The sequence below is a fragment of the Suncus etruscus genome, chromosome 4, assembly GCF_024139225.1.
Source record: "Suncus etruscus isolate mSunEtr1 chromosome 4, mSunEtr1.pri.cur, whole genome shotgun sequence".
NCBI lineage: Eukaryota > Metazoa > Chordata > Mammalia > Eulipotyphla > Soricidae > Suncus > Suncus etruscus.
In genome coordinates this window covers 80,598,213-80,620,746 of record NC_064851.1, presented here as the reverse complement: position 1 = coordinate 80,620,746, position 22,534 = coordinate 80,598,213, and the positions used below count along the sequence as shown (strand labels likewise).

General features: G+C 45.7%; 1 protein-coding gene across 2 annotated transcripts in view; it reads left to right on the top strand.

Annotated features, from left to right (window-relative positions):
- The first annotated feature begins 1,455 nt into the window (after positions 1–1,455).
- Positions 1,456–22,534, top strand: part of CDK19 (cyclin dependent kinase 19) — a 146,231-nt gene continuing 125,152 nt past the window's right edge. For both annotated transcript variants that reach the window (XM_049771193.1, XM_049771192.1), the window contains exon 1: positions 1,456–1,650. In XM_049771193.1, coding sequence (XP_049627150.1) covers positions 1,507–1,650 — 144 coding nt within the window. In that variant the 5' untranslated portion in view covers positions 1,456–1,506. The remainder of the gene's footprint in view (positions 1,651–22,534) is intronic.

The window sequence follows — 22,534 nt, the reverse complement described above, 5'->3', positions numbered from 1 at the left end:
GCTCCGGCCCCCCCCATTATTTTTCGGTTTTGTTTTGTGTTTTGCGAGGACACCAGACGATGCTTCAGGATTCCTCTTTGCTGCCCTTAGGAAGCAGTCCCGGTGCTCAGGAGACCATGTGGAAGCATCGGCCAGGGAGATCCAAGCGCCTCACTCGTCGCACCTCTCCAGTGCTAACACTCGAGTTCCAAAGTTTCCTTCTCCCCCGCACGCTGCGTAAATCGACACTTTGACTTATCCCGAAGACAAATGGCCAAAAAAAGCCACGGAAAAGCCTCCCGCTTGGAGGGCTGCGACAGAAGCGCCCAGAAAAAGAACTCTTAAGTAGGATTCGCAAACTTCCACATCTCTCTCTCGGCCTAACTGCTAGAGCGGAGAAGACGCTCCATGTCCAGCCTTTGCAAAAAACGGTTTCTGCACCTTAAAGAAAAACAGAGAGTGAAACCTTATCGGGAAGAAGGAAGAACGTGCAATTACAAATAACAGAGGAACCTTGTCAGGAAGAACATGCAGTTACCAATCAAGAGCCGGCAAGAAGCCAAAGCCCGGGGATCCCCTCGCTCCAAACCGGGGCGTCCGTCGGGCTGGACTTGCCCGAAAAACAAACGAGCCGCACGAGGCCCAACTGCGCTTAAGAACGTTCCTCCAGTGGGCGAGCTCCCAGATCCAACTCCCGGAAGGGGGAACTTGTTCTAGTACTTTCCAGCCCCCTCCTCTGGGAGCAATTATCTCTTTCACACTAGCAGCCAGCCTTCCTCCTTTCGCGCTCCCACAAACTCCCTGACTGCAAACCCAGAGCGAGCAACTTAGCGTCTTTCACAGACGGCGTTACCTGAAGAGGAGTGGCTGTGAGCCCAATAGTGCGCAGGCGTGCCTGCCTTGTGTATATATGTGTGTCTGTGGGGGGGGGGCAGGCAGTAGCAGCCGTACGGGCTTCTGGGATTTGTAGTTCTTACGCCGCCTCTATACCTAACGCTTCGGGGGCTATCAAACTACATTTCCCGAGATCCTCTGCGGCGCCGGGGGTTGGTGGTGGTGGGGGTGCGGCGCCGGGCGGACTGGTTTGTTAAATTAGTACGAGGAAGCGGCGGCGCGGCCCACCGGGTTCCAAAACAAGGAAATGAAGGGGGGAGGCGGGACTGAGGGTGCCCGCGCCGCGGGAGCCGCCGCTGCAGCCGCCGTCACCAGTAGCGCCGCCAGCGCCAGCATCGTCCCCATCGCCGCCGCCGCCGCGAAGGAGAAGCGGGAGGAGGAGGAGGAAGTGGCGGAGTCCGTCCGTCCGTCCGTCCCCGGCTGAAGGCAGCCGGCGCGCGCGCGCTCGCGAGGCGGCTGTGGAGCGGCGGGTGGGGGAAGAGGCGGAGGCGGCGGCGGAGGAGGCGGAGAGGGAGCGGGCGAGGGCGAGGAGAGGGAGAGGGAGAGAGGGAGGAGGCGCCGGCCGACCGCCCGCCCGCCCGCCCGCCCGCCTGCCTGGCTGAGCGGCGGCGGCCCCCGCGTCCCGGCGCCCCTATGGGGGAAGCAGACAATGGATTACGACTTCAAGGCGAAGCTGGCGGCGGAGCGCGAGCGCGTGGAGGATCTGTTCGAGTACGAGGGCTGCAAAGTGGGACGCGGCACCTACGGGCACGTCTACAAGGCGCGGCGGAAGGATGGGTGAGCCGCCGGGGCTGGAGGGCCGGGCGCGGGGCTGGCCGGCGGGGTGGCCGGCTGCCTGGGGGAGCGGGGCGGGGTTGGGCCGGCCGAGGCGTCGCGTCGCGTCGCGTCGCGTCGCGTCCGGGGGCGAGGCCGAGGGGGTCCCGGGTCCCGCCGGCCCGTCCCTCCTCCCTCCCTCCCGCCCTCCGCTTCCCTTCCCTTCCCTTCCCCCCGGTCCCGCGCGCGGCTCCGCGCTGGCTGTCGGGGCGTCTTTGGGGTCCCGGGCGGGCTTGCCCCCCACACGCGCCCCGGCGGGATGCCATCGGGGCTTCACTTAGCGCTGGACTTGGGGAGGCTGTCCCGCCTCCCGGGGAGCCCACCGCCGTGGGGCGACTGTCAAGGCGGGACTTTAATGGAACGGGGCGCCCGGGGCGCGGGGTCCGGCACCCGGAGGAGGAGGAGGAGGAGGAGAAGCAGAAGCCCGTCGGGCGGCCGAGCGTCGGGGCTCCCCGCTGCAGCTCCGGCTTCCCGGTGCCCGCGAGCATTGAGCTCCTCGGATCGCTGCCGTCTGCCCCGCGATCGCGACGTCTCTTCCCGGCCCCGAGGCGCTCCACTGGCTTTGCTTTTTCTCCTCCTCTTCCTCCCCTCCGGACTTCTCTTCTCGGTGCTCCCGAGCCCGACCCGTACAACTTCGGAGCCGGCCGAGTTCGCCTTCCACCGTGGACGGCGAGCGAGGCGCTCCACTAAGCACCTAGTCTAGTCCTCGAGGCTCCGACCGCCCAGCACGGAATTCCTGGGGGGCACCGAGTTGGGCCCGAACCTTTGTTTTCCTGGAGTTGAGGGGAACGGGTCGGAAAGCCTCCCCTTGCCGCTGCGGTGGTTCTGGATAGAAGCATCCTGCCGGGAGGGCCGAGTGCTGACTGGTGCTGCTGGACAGGTGGACCTGGCTCCCTGCCAGCCCAGGGTTGCTGCTCGGAAACCAGCGCAGCCTCATCTGGTCCTTCTCCTTGCTGGCAGGACCCCCACCCCCCCCAAACGGTGACTCGGGGCGTCAGTAAAATCGGTTTTCAAGACGGGCAAACTTCTCTGAAAGGGCGAACTCGGGAACATAGCGGAACCCACATGCAGCCATCAATTGCCGAGGCACTGCGGCGCATTCGAAATGCTGCTTCTCAGTTGCGCGCGCTCCGGATGGATGGGGCTGATGTAGAAACTCGGGCACCAAAACTCGTGTGTGTGTGTGTGTGTGTGTGTGTGTGTGTGTGTGTGTATACTTTTATACGTGTGTGTGTGGCTGATGTAGAAACTCGGGCACCAAAACTCGTGTGTGTGTGTGTGTGTGTGTATACTTTTATATGTGTGTGTGTGTGGCTGATGTAGAAACTCGGGCACCAAAACTCGTGCGTGTGTGTGTGTGTGTGTGTGTGTGTGTGTATACTTTTATACGTGTGTGTGTGTGTGTGGGGCTGATGTAGAAACTCGGGCACCAAAACTCGTGTGTGTGTGTGTGTGTGTGTGTATACTTTTATACGTGTGTGTGTGTGTGTGTGTGTGTGTATATATACTTTTATACTTCTTTTTTTTCCCTTCCGTCCCTTCCCCCAATTTTACTTTTTGAAATAATCCACTCGTGCTGATGATTCTTGGGGAATCTTATCAGATGTTACCTTTGGGGGAAGAACATTAGTTTTTCTACTTGTATGTACATTGGTGCTACAAAACAACGAGGACTCTTTTTTTTCCTCATTCTTGATACTTTTTTTTTTTTTTTTTTTTGGTTTGTTTTTGGACCACACCCAGTGAATGCTCAGAGGTTCATTCCTGGCTCTGCTTTCAGAAATCACTCCTGGTGGGCTCTGGGAAATCATATAGTGTGCTGGGAATCGAACCACGTGGACAGCGTGCAAGGCAAATCACTCTACCCGCTCTATTGTCACTCTGGCTCCTCATTCTTTTCTCTTTTGGATTTTGGGCCACACTCAAAAACCATGCGCTCAGAAATCGCTTCTGGCTTGGGGGACCATATGGGACGCCACGGGGGATCGAACCGTGATCTGTCCTAGGTTAGTCCCGAGTAAGGCAAACGCCTTACTACTTGCGCCATCGCGCTGGTCCCTAGCTCCTCATTTTTAATACTTTTTTTAATAAACCTGATTTGAATTTAAAAATGTATATAAAATTAAACTAGATTCCTTTCAGGTGGAAACGAGAAAAATTAAAACGTTCTGATCTGAATTGTATTTACATAATATATATAATAGTAAAAGAGAAAAATCCTAATAATTTGTTTCTATTTGTTCCTTTTGACTATTTTCCCTTCTAATAAAGTTGTTGATTGGAATACTTCCATCCCGAGTGAAATTTGTTTGATAAGAATGATTAAAACTTATTTAATAGAGCAATTGTCTTTAAATATTAAAGTTTTTAGAATCTTTAAAAAATTTTTTTAAATTTAAGCCATTGTCACATTTTGGGCTACACCCAGTGACGCTCAGGGGTTACTCCTGCCTATATGTTCAGAAATCGCTCCTGGCTTGGGGGACCATATGGGACGCCTGGGGATCAAACCACGACCCATCCTAGGTCAGCTGCGTGCTTTAAAAAAGTTATTATTCATAGTTATTCAGAGACATACAATGTTTCAGGACCGATCCTGTCACCAGTATTAACCTTCCTCCACCAGTGGTCCCAGAGTCCATCCCTTGCCACTCCCAAATCAGCCTGTCATAACAGGCACCTTTTAGTTTGGTTGTTAAAGTTTGGCTCTCATGATTTCATGACTCTGACTTGGATATTTAGTTTTGTCCTTAACACCATCAATGCACCGGAGGCCCCAAGTCTTAGGATCTTAAAAGCATTTGTTTAAATTAAGGTTCTTTTTTTTTTTTTTTGGTTTTTGGGCCACACCTGGCAGTGCTCTGAGGTTACTCCTGGCTGTCTGCTCAGAAATAGCTCCTGGCAGGCATGGGGGACCATATGGGACACCGGGATTTGAACCAACCACCTTTGGTCCTGGATTGGCTGCTTGCATGGCAAACGCTGTGCTATCTCTCCGGGCCCTAAATTAAGGTTCTTAACTGGCTCCAGGCAGACCTAGGTTTGAACCCAGAACCACTTGTGGTCCCAATGGAAAGGCTTGTTGATTATCTCTGAGCACAGTTTGTGCCCCCCTCCAAAGATAAAACAGCCCAGTTTTTTTTTTTTTTTGTTTTTGGGCTACACCCAACAGTGCTTAGGGGTTACTCCTGACTCTGCATTCAGGAATAACTCCTGAAGGTGCTTGAGAGACCTTTTGGGATGCCAAGGTTCAACCTGGGTTTGCTGTGTGCAAGGCAAGCACCTTATTTGCTATGAACTCCACAGACCCCTGCATATATTTTCTTTGAGACCAAGAACAAGTTTTTCTACTGATGGCTCCTAAGCCATTTTGTTTTGGAGTGGATGGGTGTTGAATTAAATTAATAAAGAGTTCTGGATGGTTGTGGATGATGGTGAGGACTTTCTTGGCCAGGCCAGGTGCCTGCACCTTCTTTGGCCTGGCGGGTTTGAGGGTTCAGAGTAATAGCGAAGAAATGATCCACAGGCAGTCAGTAGAAGTCAGGAGACATGAAGCTTTATTATAGGCCTAGCTACCATGTGTGGCTTCTAAGCTAACCTTTTAAGCAGCCTCCTACAACTGCCCTGCATCTAATTCTGTCTCTGCTCTCTACATCCTGAGTCCGAGGCTGTCTTTTTTTCTGAATTTCTTTTTTTTTTTTTTTTTTTTTTTTTTTGGTTTTTGGGCCACACCCGGTGAGGCTCAGGGGTTACTCCTGGCTATGAGCTCAGAAGTTGCTCCTGGCTTCTTGGGGGACCATATGGGACGCCGGGGGATCGAACCGCGGTCCGTCCTAGGCTAGCGCAGGCAAGGCAGGCACCTTACCTCCAGCGCCACCGCCCGGCCCCTTTTTCTGAATTTCTTGCTGAATCCTTCTTACACCCCTGAGGCAACCCCTTTGTTACCTTCCATAGACCACTTCCAGATGTGGGCTGGTCTGACTGTCAGGAAAGATTAGCATTTAGCCAGGGAGGGGGTAACAGTTGGGTTTTTGAGTCATACCCTGTAGATTCTTCTGCTCAGAGATCACTTTAGGCATTGCTTGTGGAACCATGCTCTGATGCCTTAACCCAGCCCTTAGATTCAACGTAGATGTGCTGAAAAAAATATAGACTGATGGGTAAATTGTAACAACCCATTTCTTTCTTTGTTTTCGGGCTCTCAAGGGTGACACTCAAGGGTTACTCCTGGCTTTGTGCTCAGAAATCATTCCTGGCTTGGGGGACCATATGGGATGCTGCCGGGGAATCTAAACCATGGTCCATCGGTCCATCGTAGGTTAGCACTTGAAAGGCAAATGCTGTACCAATTGCACCACCGCTCGGGACTTGACAACAACCCATTTCTAATTTAGGTTTGGTTACTCAGAAAAGTGCCCAATGACTATTTCCATGAGAAAGAAAAAACAAGGATCTAATACATAAATTACTTTGATGTGTACATTGTATTGAACAGCAAAAATTGTCCAGATCTTTAGATGATTGAACAATGAAAACAATAAAACAGCATCACTAGAGTTTATACTATAGGTATACAAGTCTTACTTTAGGAAGTCAGCAGAGTGGGTAGGGTGTTTTTCTTGTGCCAGGCTGACCTCCTGCATTTCATATGTTCCTCTGAACCTGCCAGAAGTAATTTCTGAGTGTAGAGCCAGGAGTAACCCTGAACGCTGCTGGGAGTGACCCCTCAAATACCTTACTTACATTATTTCCCTTGAAATACTTATTTTTACATAACAGTTATGCTATGAAATATATTATGGATTAGAAAATGTAGAATTTATAGGTCTTTCATTTTCAGTAAAAGTGTTATTTCTTTTTTGTATTTTAAAAATCTTGAGTCAGCCATCTTTTTTTTCGGGGAGGGGGTCACACCCAGCAGCGCTCAGGGTTACTCCTGGCTCTGTGCCCAGAAATCGCTCCTGGCAGGCATGGGGGACCATATGGAATACCGGGATTCGAACCACCGTCCATTCTGGATCCACTGCTTGCAAGACAGATGCCCTACCGCTGTGCTATCTCTCCAGCCCCTACTCAGCGTAATAAACCTATGTCAACAACAAAACCAAAAAGCTTTCAGTAATAGTTTTGAAAGCCTGAAATATAGTGATGTTGCATTAGAGGAGTTTTGTTAAAGAACTGCAAATAATTTTTGTTTCTTGGTGTTGGGATTGAAAAGGTCCTTCATGCAAGGCACGTGCTATATTACAAAGCTGTATTCCAGGGCTGGAGCAATAGTACAGTGGGTAGAGTTCCTGCCTTGCTGTGGCTGACCCGGTTCAATCTCAGGCACTGCATATGGTTCCCAGGGTTACATGGAGGGATCCCTGAGACTCGCTGGGTATGAATCAAAAATAAAAAAGGGGGGCCCGTGAGGTGGCGCTAGAGGTAAGGTGTCTGCCTTGCAAGTGCTAGCCAAGGAAGGACTGCGGTTCGATCCCCTGGCGTCCCATATTGTTCCCCCAAGCCAGGGGTGATTTCTGAGCTCTTAGCCGGGAGTAACCCCTGAGCATCAAATGGGTGTGGCCCCTCCCAAAAAACCCCCAAAAAAACTAAATAAAAAAGGGGCTGGAGCAATAGCACAGTGGTAGGGAGTTTGCCTTGCATGCGGCTGACCCAGGACGGACCTGGGTTCGATCCCCAGTCTCCCACATGGTCCCCCGAGCCAGGAGCGATTTCTGAGCTCATAGCCAGTAGTAACCTCTGAGTGTCATTGGGTGTGGCCCACCCGCCTCCCAAATAAAACAAAAGAAAAAGCTTTATCCCTTGCCAAAATTCAAGTTTTTCAGTAACACTAAATCTAGTGTATATTTTGTTTTATTTATTTAATTTTGGGCCACAACTGGCAGTACTCAGGATCTATGCTCAGGTATCACTTCTGGTGGAGCTCTGGGGACCATATGGAATGCCAGGGATTGAACTTTGGCGAGCTCCTTGCAAGGCAGTACTATCTACTGTACTATTTCCCTTACCCCTCTAGTGTATTTTTAAAAAGAAATACTCTGCTTTTTGAGACAGTGGATGTATTTCTTTTAATAGCTATTGATAATGAACAAAGGTAGTTGATTTTGAAATATCAAGCAATTTTTTTCTCTTAGGGCAGCTATTTTAAAATTGCTAGATACAGTAATGTGTTTCCTATGCTTTTATGTGCTATTTTATATAATGCTTAGAAAATGTCAGCATTCAAGCATTTTAGAAAATCTGTTGATATCGGCTTTATGTTAAAAAATTAAGTATTGAGCACTTAGTATCTGGAATTGGTTTGCATTTAATGGATTCTTCATTTCTGCTATATAAGCCTTAAAGAACAGTTTTCTTGTGTGTGTGGGCAACATCCGGTGGTACTCCTAACTTAACTCTTGCCTCTGTACTCAGTGATCACTCCTGGGGGTGATATATAGGACAGAAGGAATCAAACCTGGATCAGTGGCTTGCAAGGCTAGTGCCCTACCCACTTCAATCTCCCAAACAACTTTTTTTTTTTATTGTTGTAGGTCTTTTTTTTTTTTTTTCTTTTTTTTGGATGGTGGTGGTGGTGGTGGTGACAGCCACAGTCAGCATTCAGTGTTCAGGGGTTACTCATGTCTCTGAGCTCAGGGATATTTTTTCTGGTGGTGCTTGGCATGGGGTGAGAGGATTATGGGACATCAGTGCTCAGAGTCACTAAGGATACATCTTGGAGGTGGATTGGGCTGTGACGTTGCTAGTGATGGAATTCTGGCCAGACTTGTGCTCCTCCACTTTGAGTTATATATCCCTGAACCTAAGCAAAGATTATCAGGATAGTCTTAGCTTGGTGCTAATGGGGCAGTTTAATTTTTTTTTTTTTTTTTTTTGTTTTTGGGTCACACCCAGCAGTCCTCAGGGGTTATTCCTGGCTCCAGGCTCAGAAATTGCTCCTGGCAGGCACAGGGGACCATATGGGGCACCGGGATTCGAACTGATGACCTCCTGCATGAAAGGCAAACGCCTTACCTCCATGCTATCTCTCCGGCCCCTAATTTTTGAAATTGAATCCAGTGCTCCAGACATGCAGGACAAGTAGTCAGTCAGTCACATGCCTGCTCCCCATGTAAGGTTTTTTTTTTTTACAAGTACCATGGATGCTGATACTGATTTAAGAATTTAAAATTTTGAACGTAGTCATACTAAGTTTCTCCCAACATGGGGAGCTCCTTTCTGTTTTCCTTTACTTTCTAATAAGCTTTTATTACTTACCATTTTTTTTAAACTTTATGTATAGGGCTATAATCAGAAGGAATCACTCCTACATGTGTTGGGGAGCCAAGTAGATGGGGTTGGCTGTGTGCAAGTCAAGTGACGTTAGTGTTGTGCTGTCTCTCTCGCTTATGTATATTTTTGAACAGGATATGCTGACTAAAAGTGATGTTATTTATTTACTTTTGGTTTTTGGGCCACACCTGGCGGCACTCAGAGGTTATTCCTGGTTCTGTGCTCTGAAATCATTCCTTACAGGCTCAGAGGATCATATGGGATGCTGGGGATTGAATCTGGGTCAGCCTCATGCAAGGTAAACACCCTACTCACATTGTGCTATCTATTCAACCCCTACCTAAAAGTGATGTTAAATTTTTTTGGGGGGGGACCTGGCAGGCTCAGGGATCGAACACAGGTCAGTCACTTGCAAGGCAAAGACTTTACCTGCTGTGCTATCGCTCTGGCTCCTGAAGTTAAATTTTGTATTTATTTTGCAAAATGTTCAAGTAGTACAGTGAGGGTTAGACATCAATAATTAAAACTTCAAGGTACTTATTTTTTTGGGTGGGGTTGGTATTTTGGGCCAAACTCAGTGGTGTTCAGGTCTTATTACTCAAGAATCACTCCTGGCCCTCATCTCTATTGTCTCTGGATATTAAACCAGTCCATGGTAGGACACTTGCCACAAATAGCGGGAGAGTGCAGTTAGGGCAGAGAAGGGACCACTACGATAATGATAGTTGGAAATGATTTCTCTGAACAAGAACTGGCTGCTGAAAGGAGATAAAGTAATATGCATGATACCCCTTCATTAACAATATTTCAAACCACAGTGTCTAAAAGGAAAAAAAAAGGGAAGAGAGGGTAGGGGAGAGAGCAGCGGGGAGGGCAGGAAGGAATCTGAGGACATTGTTGTCGGGAAATGTTAAGGTTAAGTATGTTGCATGTTGGATGGCTGAAACTCAGTCATAATAAACTTCGCAACTGTCTCAGGATGATTTAATCAAATAATTTATAAAAAACATCAGTGATTGTTAAAAATGAAAAGAATCACTCTGGCATTGCTCGGGAGGAAACCATATGGGCTCCTGGGGATTGAATCCAGGTTGACTATGTATAAGGCAAGAAGTGCCCTTCCCACTGTGTTATCACTTTGGCCCCATCAAGGCACTCCATTGTAACTACTGTAACTTAAAATACTCAGTAAACAGTTACACAATAATTTTTTAAAGATTAGTATCTTGTGATGTTGTGACTGTATATTCTGATTTTGGATTTCAAGGCAAGGGGACAGTGCACATTTATTATTTTAGAGATTAATTTTTTTTTTTTTTTTTTTTTTTTTTTTTTGGTTTTTGGGCCACACCCGGTGACGCTCAGGGGTTACTCCTGGCTATGCGCTCAGAAGTCGCTCCTGGCTTGGGGGACCATTTGGGACGCCGGGGGATCGAACCGCGGTCCGTCCTGGGCTAGCGCAGGCAAGGCAGGCACCTTACCTCCAGCGCCACCGCCCGGCCCCAGATTAATTATTTTTTGCTCTTCACTAGTAATAGAGTCCTCAAGTGCTGTAACCGAGTCATGCTCTCTATCCCCCAGAGAACATTTAAGTACTCTGAAGTGCTAACATAACTAATTCTTTACAAACGTACATTTTTAGGTCTAGCACTTTAAAGAGGTAGCTGACATTTCCTATAGTAGTGCTTTTGATCATATGTGCTGGATTAAAGAGAGTCTTAAGAGAGAAGGCAGGATGTAATTCAGGATACAACTGTGTAATAGTAGTTTTGTTTTGTTTTGTGTACATACCTGGCAGTGTTGGGGCTATTCCCAGCTTGCTACTTCCTTCCTGAGGTGCTGCTGGGGGCCTTTATTTGTTGGTATTGAATCTGGGACTCCACAAAGCATGTGGGAACTCCCTCTGCACTATCTTTCTGATCCTAGTATTGTTCTCTTTATTCTTTTATTTTTGATGCTAAGTGGTGCTTAAGATTTATGCCCAGGTCTGCTCCTGGCCATGTTCAAGGGACCATATGTGGTATCAAGGATCAAAATGGGGTTGGCTGAGTGCAAGGCAAGTGCCTTACTTGTATGCTATCTCTTTGGCCTTTCTGTCAGTATTATTATTTTTAATGTTTAAAACTTTATTTAAATACTGTGATTTACAAAGTTCATGAAACAGTTGCTTCAGATATTCATCTCAACACCAGTGTGACCTTCCCTTTACCAATGTTCCCAGCTCTCCCCTGAAGTTTGTCCCTTAGCAGGTACAAAATGATTCACTTGCTATTATTTGTTAACACCAAATTGGTAAATAAGATTATCAAAAATAGATCAATAAGGGGCCTGAGCGATAGCACAGCGGTAAGGCGTTTGCCTTGCATGCAGCCAATAGGATGGACTCCAGTTCGAATCCTGGCATCGCATATGGTCCCCCAAGCCTGCCAGGAGTGATTTCTGAGCACAGAGCCAGGAGTAACCCGAAAATGAAACAAAACAATAAACAAAACTAGATCAATAGTCAATTTTGATAGTTATATTAAAATTTACTGAAGTCATTGAGGTTTTATTGAGCTGTTCAGTGCTAGTAGAACCTTCTGTACTTATGTTTATTTTTTTCTCTCATTGAACTTTTTGATTTGTTTTGGGCTGTATGGGTCCACGCTCAGGGGTCGCTCCTGACTTTGCTCTCAGAAATCACTCTTGGCAGGCTCGGGATTCCAAGGATCTAATCCTGGTTGGCTGCATGCAAGCAACCACCCTACCCCCTATGTTATTGTTCTGACCCCCTCTCATTGAACTTTCTGTGTAACTTTCCCGTCTAATTTGCTGTGCTCATATTGTGCTGACAGTGCTGTGAAATTAGGATGCTGTCAGTACTGTGATATCAGGAGCTGTAGAACTGGGACAATCAGCTTCTTGGCATCTTTTTAAGATTAGTGCTGGTGCTATGAAGAGGGGCAGTTGATTTGCCTGAAGGTGTTGCATATGGGTGAGGCCCTGGGCCTCTGGCTGTGCAGGGACTTTTTGCCTGCTCCATCCTGAGGAGAGTAGAAATCTCAAATATGTAGATCCAGTTTACCTGGGAAAATTCAGTGGACTTGGAATTTGTCCCCTAGCAGTACTTTTGGCGCTCAGGGTAACTCCTTGCTCTGAGCTCAGAAATCACTCCTGACATGCTCAGGGGACCCTATGGGATGCTGGGAATCAAACCCAGGTCTGTCCTGGGTTGGCTGCATGCCCTACCACTGTGCTATCTCTCTGGGCCTCTCCAGGAGTGTTTTTGCTGTTGTTTCCTTGTTTTTTCTTGGGCCACACCCATTGGCCCTCAGGGGTTACTCCTGGCTCTGCTCTCAGAAATTGCTCCTGGTTGGCTCAGGGAACATTATGGGATGCCGAGAATGGAACCCAGGTCAGCCGCCTGCGAGGCAAACACCCTACCCGCTGTGCTATCACTCTGGCCCCTCTAGCTATATGTACGTATATGTACACATGTATACATAATTATCAATTATCTATTTATTAGTTATCATAATTATTTAATTTTAATTAATTAATTTTTGGGCCACACCTGGTGCCGCTGAGAGGTTACTCCTGGCTATGTGCTCAGAAATCATTCCTGCTTGGGGGGACATATGGGACACCGGGGATCGAACCGAGATCTGTCCTGGGTCAGCTGTGTGCAAGGCAGACGCCCTACCGCTGTGCTATAGCTCTGGCCCCTGTTTATTTATTTTGGATTTTGAGTCACAATCAGGGGTGCTCAGGGATTACTCCTTACTCTTTTCTCAGAAATTACTCCTTGCAGGTTCCGGGGATGCCAAGAATCAAACCTGGGTCAGCTGCATACAAGACAAACTACCAATATTTTTTTTTAAATTAAAATCTTTTTTAAACTGCACGGAACACTGTGTACTTCTTTTAAAAAAAGTAATGATAGTTCACACTAAACAAAATAGAGTCTGATAGCCATTGTATTTTTGTTTGGGACTTTTTTTTGTTTACACCCAGCAGTGCTTAGGGCTTTGTGCTTAGGGATCACTCCTGGCAGGTTTTGAGGTATCATATAGGAAGCCGGCATTGAACCTTGGCTGGCTTTGTGCAGGACAATCACACTATAGCAGTAACAAAGCTCTGGCCTAATTTGGGGCATTAAACATTTTTTTTTTCTTTGTCACAAAAACAGGCATTTGCCTTATACAAAAGCTCTAAATAGGCCGTCTTTTGAACAAAATGGCATTGGTGGTTCACAAAAGACTAACTTTCTTTTATTTGGGGGGGGCACACCAAACAGCACACAGAGGTTACTCCTGGCTCTGCTCTCAGAAATAGCTCCTGGCAGCTTCTGGGAACCATTTAGGATGCTGAGAATCGAACCTGGGCTCGTCTGGGTCTGCTGCATGCATGGCAAACGCCCTACCGCTGCGCTATCATGCCCCATGTAACTTGTAACTAATTGATGAAATCGAGTAATCAGTACAGATTCAGTAGGCTTTGTTAAAAACCAGTCACACCTAATAATGCACCTGAACTGTTTGGTACAAAGGATTTGAATGAATTTTTTTTGGGTCTTTGAGCCACACCTGGTGTAGTCAGAGCTTATTCCTAGCTCTGTACTCAGGGGACCAACCATAAGAGATGGCAGCTTTTGAACAAGGCAAGCACTATGTCCGCTATACTATCTCTCTAGTACCCAGGATTTGATTTCGTATTATGGAAGTGAGAAATAAAAGCTTATGAACTCCTCAAATAATTGGTGTTATTATAAAATATCCTGTATTTTATTTTATTTTTTGGTTTTTGGGTCACACTCGGCAGCACTCCGGGGTTACTCCAGGCTCTGTGCTCAGAAATTGCTCCTGGCAGGCTCGGGGTACCTTATTGGATGCCAGGATTCGAACCACCATCCATCCTGGATCAACTGCTTGCAAGGCAAATGCCTTACCGCTGTGTTATCTCTCCGGCTCCAAAATAGGAAAGTCAGTTCCTTTTATCAAACCAAGTGAGAAGCTCTTAGATCCAGCAATCCTGTGTTGTAGACTAAAATTGCTGACAGTCCCTTGCACGAGACCCTGAATTGCCATTCATACAAATCAACTGCTCAGCCAGAAAGAGTGACAATCTTTTTTTTCTAGTGAAGCAAAACAGTTTATTTTTATTACCTTTTTTAATTGTTTTGTTTTTAGGATACAACCGACAGTGTTCAGGAGTTATTCCTGACTGCACTCAGGGATCACACCTGGCAGGCTTTGGGGACCATATGGGATGCCTGGGACTGAACCTGGATGGGCCACATGCAAGGCAAATGTCCGACCTGACTGACCTACTTTATTATCACTCTGGCCCTGCCCTGCAAAGCAGTTTCTATTCAAAGAAATTTAGGGAAGTGTGAAGGGAGGGAGGGGAGAGAGGAGAGAGGTGAGGAGAGAGGAGAGGAGAGGAGAGGGAGGGAGGGAGGGAGGGAGGGAGGGAGGGAGGGAGGGAGAAAGAGAGGGAGAGAGAGAGAGAGAGAGAGAGAGAGAGAGAGAGAGAGAGAGAGAGAGAGAGAGAGAAGACTGTTCATCATGAATAGGTCATTCTAAGAGTTCCTCCTCTAAAATGATACTCCAAAGTCATCTCTACTGTGTTTTTGTTTTGTTTTGTTTTTTTGGGTCACACCCTGCAGCGCTAAGGGGTCACTCCTGGGTCTATGCTCATAAATCACTCCTGGTAGGCTTGGGGGACCATGTAGAATGCTGGGATTCAAACCACTGTCTGCATGTCAGGCCAACGCCCTACCTCCATGCTATCTCTTTGATCCCATCTCTACTGTTCTTAAGGCACAGCTAGGGGCCAGAGAGATAGCACAGTGGTAGGGTGTTTCCCTTCCACAAGACCAACCCAGGTCAGACCCTGGTTTTATTCCCGGCATCCCATATGGTCCCCTGAGCCTTCCAGGAGTGCAAAGCCAGGAGTAACCCCTGAGCACCTCCGGGTGTGACCCAAAAACCAGAAAAAAAAAAAAAAGCTTTCTAGTATAAAAATAGAATATGTTTAGAAAATTTATTAAATTTTATTAAATTTAATGAACGTCAAAAGTTGTAATTTTAAGGTGACTAATCTGTTTCTAACCTTATTGTTGTAATTACTCCATAACATATACATATATCAAGTCATCATGCTGTATGCCTTAAGCAGTGTCTGTCATAGGCCAGTTATAACAGGGAAAGTGGAAAAAATAGAGATAGGCAAAAAGAACGAAAATGTTTCAAAGACTGGAAATGTGGCTGGTTAGAGTGCATGTCATCCATGTGTGAAGTCCTGGGTCTCATGCCTAGCATTGCCAAAAAGAAAGATGAGGGCATGTATCAGAAAGGAACCATATAATGGCACCAGCTCTAGCCAGTACTGTTTTAGAGAATCTATTTTCTAAATGCTTTTCTATCTTTCCCACTATGTTCTTTGGCTGCCTAATACTTAAATTTGACATAAAACAGGAGAAAAACTTAATAATGTACATATGTGAACTCTTGCACCTAAAATTCAAAGTCAAATTGGCACTCAGCTTATTTATATTTTGAGCCAGGGAAATTCAAGGAACACTTCAAAGGGGAAGGAGGCTAGATCACAGAAGAAAAGAAAAGCACATGATAAAAAAAATGAATTTTTGCCATACTCAGGGATGCTTAAGGAGGGAGGGAAAGAGAGAGAGAGAAGAGAGGAGAGAGGAGAGAGGAGAAAGGAAAGTGAGAGAGAGAGAAGGAGAGAGAAAGAGAGAGAGAGAGAGAGGGAGAGAGGGGGAGAGAGAGAGAGAGAGGAGAGAGAGAGAGAGGAGAGAGAGAAGAGAGAGAAGAGAGAGAGAGAGAAGAGAGAGAAGAGAGAGAAGAGAGAGAAGAGAACCTGCCTGGCATCCCATATGGTCCCTTGAGCCTGCCAGGAGTGATTTCTGAGCTCATAGCCTCCCTGAGCATCGCCAGGTGTGACCTAAAACAAAAACAAACAAAAACCTCCAAATTTAATCAGGTCAGCTTGCAATGCAGGAGCCTTAACATCTATACTATCTTGTCTCCCATAAAATATATTTGATATTGAAATGGAGTCTATATAGAGATTATTTTTCTCAGTTTAAGGTGAGATAAAAGTTTTACTTGAATCTCCTGGCTCTTGATTACTTTAAGTTCAAATTCATATGCCAATGTGGCATGTCATGTTTTGGATAGCCTATTTAGTTTTTGTTTACAGTTTACATGTATGAGCCTTCATCAACATCTTTGATTATATGCATTTATTCTCGAAGGGATAGACAAAAGTTTGCTTTCTCATCTTCTTTACACAGCAATAGTTTTACTCCCTCTGGTTTTTGAGTCACCTGGCAGTCCTTTGGGGGTCCAGTCAGAGATGGGGATTGAACGAAGGTCTTCAGCAAGCACATATTCTGTTGAGCTATCTCTCCTACCCCGAGAAGAGATCATTTTATTTTGATTGGCTTTGGACCACTTGCAGAAATGCTGAGAGATCACTGCTTGTGGGACTCAGGACCATATGAGGATTGATTCCTGGTTGGTTGCAAGGAAAGGCAAACACTCCTACCTACTATCATAAAATTTATATTTATTTATTTATTTATTTATTTATTTATTTATTTATTTATTTATTTATTTATTTATTTATTTATTTTTGGGTTATACCTGGCAATATTCAGGGATTATTCCTGACTTTGCACTCAGGAATCGCTCCTGGAGGGCTTGGAACCCTATGGGATGCCAGGGATCAAACCCAAGTCAGCCACATGCAAGGCAAGTGCCCTATCAGCTGTACTATCTTGCTCCAAGGAGACAATTTTAAGTGGTATATGTAAAGTGCTTTCTGAACACATTTCCTTTTTTTGGGGGAGGGTGGGGGAGTAGTTGGGGACTACAATAGGTGATGCTCAGACTTTACTTCTGGCTTTCTACTCTTGGCAGAGATCTTGGCAAGTATCATTCTCCACTCTTGGCAAGTATCACTCTTGGCAGTGCTTGGGGTACCATATGGGATGCCGGGAATTGAACTTGGGTTGGCCATCTGCAAGGCCAGTGCTCTACCCACTGTACTAGATGAGATAACTCCATACCCTATATGTGTGTGTGTGTGTGTGTGTGTGTGTGTGTGTGTGTGTGTGCGTGTGTGCGTGCATGTGCACATATTAAAACTGGTGGTGTTCAGGGCCTATTTCATGTTTCCTTCTGGCAAGTGCTCGGGATCATGAGGTGTCAGTAATTGCATTGGGCTTCTGTATGCAAATCATGTGCTCCAGCTTGTTGAGCTAACTTTATGAACCTATTTTACATTTTGTGGGGAGGGAGAAATAGGAATTTTTCTTGACTCTGTGCTCAGGAGAGACCCCTGGTAGTGCTTAAGGAACAATATGTAGTACTGGGGATTTGAGTCAGGGTCATAGTTATGACAGCTGCATGCCAGGCAAGTGTCCTACCTCCTATCCATCCCATCTCTCTGGCAAATTCTTATTTCTCTTTTCTCTGTTTATTTTGGTGGGGGGCACATCCAGCAGTGCTAAGGGGTTACTCCTACCTCTGTACTCAAGAATTACTCTTGGCTGTGCTCAGGGGACCATATTGAGATGCTGGGGACTGAACAAGGTTGGCTGCAGGATAAATACTACCTGCTATACTATCTCTCCCTCCCCATATTCTACTTTTTTTTTTTTGTTTGTTTGTTTGGATTTTTTGAGCCACATCTGGTGATGCTCAGGGGTTACTCCTGACTATGTGCTCAGAAATCGCTCCTGGTTTGGGGGACTGTATGGGACGCTAGGGGATTGAACTGTAGTCTGTCCTGGGTCAGTCGTGTGCAAGGCAAATGCTCTACTGCTGCGCCATTGCTTTGGCACCTATTCTACATTTTTTAATGATTATATGCCCTATAAATATATATGTTTGATAGTATGTATAAATGTTTGAGTAAAGTCTGGAGCGATAGCACAGTGGTAGGGCATTTGCCTTGCACATGGCCAACTCAGGATGGACATGGTTCAATTCCTGGCATCCCATATGGTCCCCAGGAGTGATTTCTGGATTTCTTAGTGCAGAGCCAGGAGTGTGACCCAAAAACCAAAAAGAAAAAACACGTTTTTTTGTTTTTGATTTTTGTTTTGCTTTTTGGGCCACACCTGGTGACGCTCAGGGGTTACTCCCATTATGAAATCACTCCTGGCTTGGGGGACCATATGCGACGCTGGGGGATAGAACTGTGGTCTGTCCTAGGTTAGCGCGTGTAAGGCAAACGCCTTACCACTTGCGCCACCGCTCCGGCTCCCCAAATATTTGAGTAGTATTGGCTATTATTCAGCTAGTTACTCTGTTGATTGATGCTTAGATTACTTGTAACTTTTTATTATTGCGAACAGAATAGTGATTAACACATAATTAGGTAAAACTTTGTTCTGAGAGGGGAAACATAAAGAATTAAGGTATTTTTTTTTTTTTTTTTGGGTGGTGCTGGAGATTGAACATAGGACCTCACTCATGAAAGGCAGAAGCTTTACTTTGGACTCAATCTGCTCTCTTATTTTTAAAATCCTCCAGTTCCCATAGTTGTTATGTTTGTTGCTACAGTAGGAATTTCACACATGCCTGTCCATGGTGTTTCAACTGGGGATTGTGCAGTTGTATGTCAGGTTATAGTGCAGGCTCACTCAGCTATAGAGCTCATTGAGGTTTTCACTCCTTTGATTTTGGACACACATGCATACTGGGGTGACCACCCTTAGCTGAGGTCTATTAGCTGTGGTTGTTATGCTTACTGACAGCCATTGCAATGCTCACAAATGTGTTTGGCACTTTACACATACAAGGCAAATGTACTGCAGAGCTATGTCTGTGGCCACCCAAATGGTTTCCTCTGTCTTTTTTGGATTGGATTTGCCTCAAACATGCAAGGCGTGTTCTGTACCACTGAGCCACATATCTGGTCCTAAGAAAGAATCTTTTTTTTTTTTTTTTTTTGTTAAGGAGCCCATAAACAATTAAGCAAGAATAGGGAAATTAATCCTAACATTTTTGTAAACTTAATTCTAGATTTTTCTCTGGAGCAAAACAGTTGCACACATTCCTTGTTTTTTTCTTTTAGTCTCCTGATTGATCTGGAATGGCACAATTAGACAGCTAAAATATGAGGACTCTTTGTATCTAATGGAGAGTGGAAGTAAATAGTACACAGATCAAAATGTGCATTAACAGGATTGACTCTATGTGACCCTGGGAATGAAATCTAGGGCTTCATTGTTGGGCCACATCATTAGCAGATGAGATAAAACCTCAGAGATTTTATATATCATATATATATATATATATATGATATATAAAATACATATTGGGCCACACCAGCAGTGCTCAGGGGTTACTCCTGGCTTTATGCTCAGAAATCATGCTAGCGGACTCTGGGGACCATATTGGATATTGGAGATCGAACCTGGGTCAACTGCATGCTTGGCAAATGCCCTGCCTATTGTGCTATTGCTCTGACCCTGATAATTTGTATTTCTAACTATTCCTATATCGATCTATGTAAAATGGGGTTTTTAAGAATCTATATTATTTGATTAAAATGTAAAAATTCTCTTCCCAGCTATGTTTGTAGATACCAATAAAAAAACAAAAGTGTTGGGGTAGAACATTAGTACAGTGGATGGGATGCTTGCCTTGCTTACTTCTGACCTGAGTTCGATCAGTACCATTGCTGATATGGGTTCATGCTTTATCAGCTTGCAGCATCATCTCCTCCTTTTGGTTGCACACCCTCTTGATCAAAGACATCTCAGTGGGAGCCAGGCAGATAGCTGGCTTCTGGTTCTCTCTGATCCAGGAGGCCAGCTCTTCCCGGGTATGGGGTTAGGGGACACCCCATGCCGCAGGCCTTCTCCCTAGCTTGGGGGGTGCTGGGAGGTGTGGCAGGCCCCCAGCTGTTCCCCTATTTCTCCCCTGGACTCCAGGCCTTCCCTGGGTGCTGGCTCAGGTGGCCTGAAGTGAGCTCTAGGTGGACTCTTTTGGGGACGTCAGGCTTCTCCCCCTCCCTACTCTATGGGGGAGGGGCAAGGGGAGGAGCCGGGCAGATAGCTGGCTTCTGGTTCTCTCTGATCCAGGAGGCCAGCTCTTCCCAGGTATGGGGTTAGGGGACACCCCATGCCGCAGGCCTTCTCCCTAGCTTGGCGGGTCCTGGGAGGCGTGGCAGGCTCTCAGCCGTTCCCCTATATTCTCCCCTGGACTCCAGGCCTTCCCTGGGTGCTGGCTCATATGGATTCTATAGGCTTTCACCCTTTCTCTCCCTACACTAAGGGGGGGACGCATGGGGTGGAGGGCGGGCCGATGCAGCACTGGTGTATATCGGGACATTAACTAGTAATTTTTTTTTTCTCATTGGTCTCCATTTTAAAAACCGCGCAGGGGTAAAAATGAGAGGATGGACTCTCAGGCTGGGAAGAGATCAGTACTCTTTTCCTACTTGTTTACTCTCAGCAGCCTCTTGGCCTCTTCCTTCATTGTGTAACTGTGGTTGCTCCCATACTAGGTTTCCGATTAGTTCCCACTTATCTTTTCTTCTCTTAGTGAACTGTTCAATAAGGAATTTTGGTGAAAGAGTACCTCAGTTTAATGCTTATGTTTGAACCAAGTCACGGGAATTGTTGGACTTGTTCTTGTGTCCCCTGTATGTGCTGATAATGCAGCACATACATGGCATTATTTCTTGTTTGCATAGGCACATTAAAATGGAAAATACTATTCATACAAATAAGTTCTTATCTAATAGAGATGGGAACACACAAATCTTGTAGTGCAATGGGACCTTACACCCTGAACATTGACATAATGACCTGGCACAGACCTCAGAAGAATGGGCATTCTCCATTCACCCCTGAACCAGGGAAGCCATCTATGAGACATCCAAAGTTGTCTATAGCATCAACTGGAAGCAATCCTCTACCAGGGAAGACCCTACTGCTGCTCTGACATCGATCTACTCAAAAGAGTCTTCCCTTAATACAGAGAAGACTTAAACAACAACAATGACCTGCGTACTGGACAGGGCTTTCTGCATTGCCCTTTAACTGTGATTTGAAATTAGAGGATGCTCTGCACCATCCTGACTTCAATGTAGGATATACAGATTCCAGGATCTTCAATACAGAAACATGATACCAACAACAGAGACTGTGTGAAAAATAAAAAAAAAAACAAACAAACACTACAGACGGTGACCTGGATTGGACAGGCTAGTTTGCCTGGAGCCTAGAGTTGGTCTTGTGTCAGGAAACTTCAGGGGTAGGGTCTCCTTGTATTTAGGCCAAGGCTTTTCCTTTCCATGTCCCCCATACTTTGATGGGCCTATGCAAACGATGATTGCCACTCTAACACCGTTTTTGCCATGCTCCTTTGACTAAACCTTAAAAAAAACCCACTTAAACTTTTGAGGTTGACTTAAACTAATATGCATGTGCATGGAAATGTAAGAAACTACTGTGCTTTCAAGTTTAAGGAGTTACATAAATTTTATGGCTTTAGATTGCTTTGTGTACTGCTAAGAAATGTTGTAATATACTACAATCTGTGGTCTTGAGGGACAAAGTAATTGTACATGGGTTCTGTTTTATTTTTCTTGATGTTCTTTGTAAGTTCAAAATTAGGGTTTCAGCAGGGGGATTTCTTCTGAGAACTCTGTTTTTGGGTGATTGTCCTTTCACTTTAACTTCACCTTGTCCTCCTTCTTTGAATCATTGTTTAAAAAAAAAGACAGCTCAATGTACCCCTCTCCCATTTTAGTTTTTATCCCCTACAGGGGCTTGTTTCCGCTTGCCACCTATTGTTATGACACATTTTTTTCTGTAAACTTTATGAAATGCTGACTGATAATTTACTGCCCATGGTTATTTGTGAAATATTTTAGGTCCACACTGGCAAAGGATTTTATTTATTGCTTTTTTTGAGCTATATTCAGTAGTGCTCAAGGCTTATTTTTGTTTTTGGGCCACACCTGCCGTTGCTCAGGTTACTCCTGGTTCTGCTCTCAGGAATCACTCCTGGCAGGCAGGGACCTTTTGGGATATTGGGGAGCTAAGCAGGTCAGTCGTGTGCAAGGCAAACACTTTACCCCCTGTGCTATCTATTGCTTGGCCCTATTGCCAGAGGCTTTTATTATTGACAAATCAGTGGCTTAAATATATTCATAGTTGTTTAATCATTACCACAATGCAATTTTAGAATATTTCATCACTTCCCCTCAAAACCTCCAATCATTAGCATTCACTTCCTATTCTCCAATTTTTCTAGCTTCTGGGAACGACTAATCTACTTTGTTTCTGAGTTTGTGTAACTTGTTCACTTCCTATAAATGAAATTTGATTATGATAGTTTTGGTCCATTTTTATCATATAGCATAGTGTTGTCTTTTAATGTAATGGGGGTAGGGGTATTGCCTAGGGCTTCACACTTAGAAAACATATATTGACCATTCCATAACAATCTTAGTTTCACAGCATAATGTTTAGTTCAACTTTATCTGTCAGGGGCTGGAGTGATAGTACAGTGGGGAGGGTACTTGCCATACACAATGGTAACCC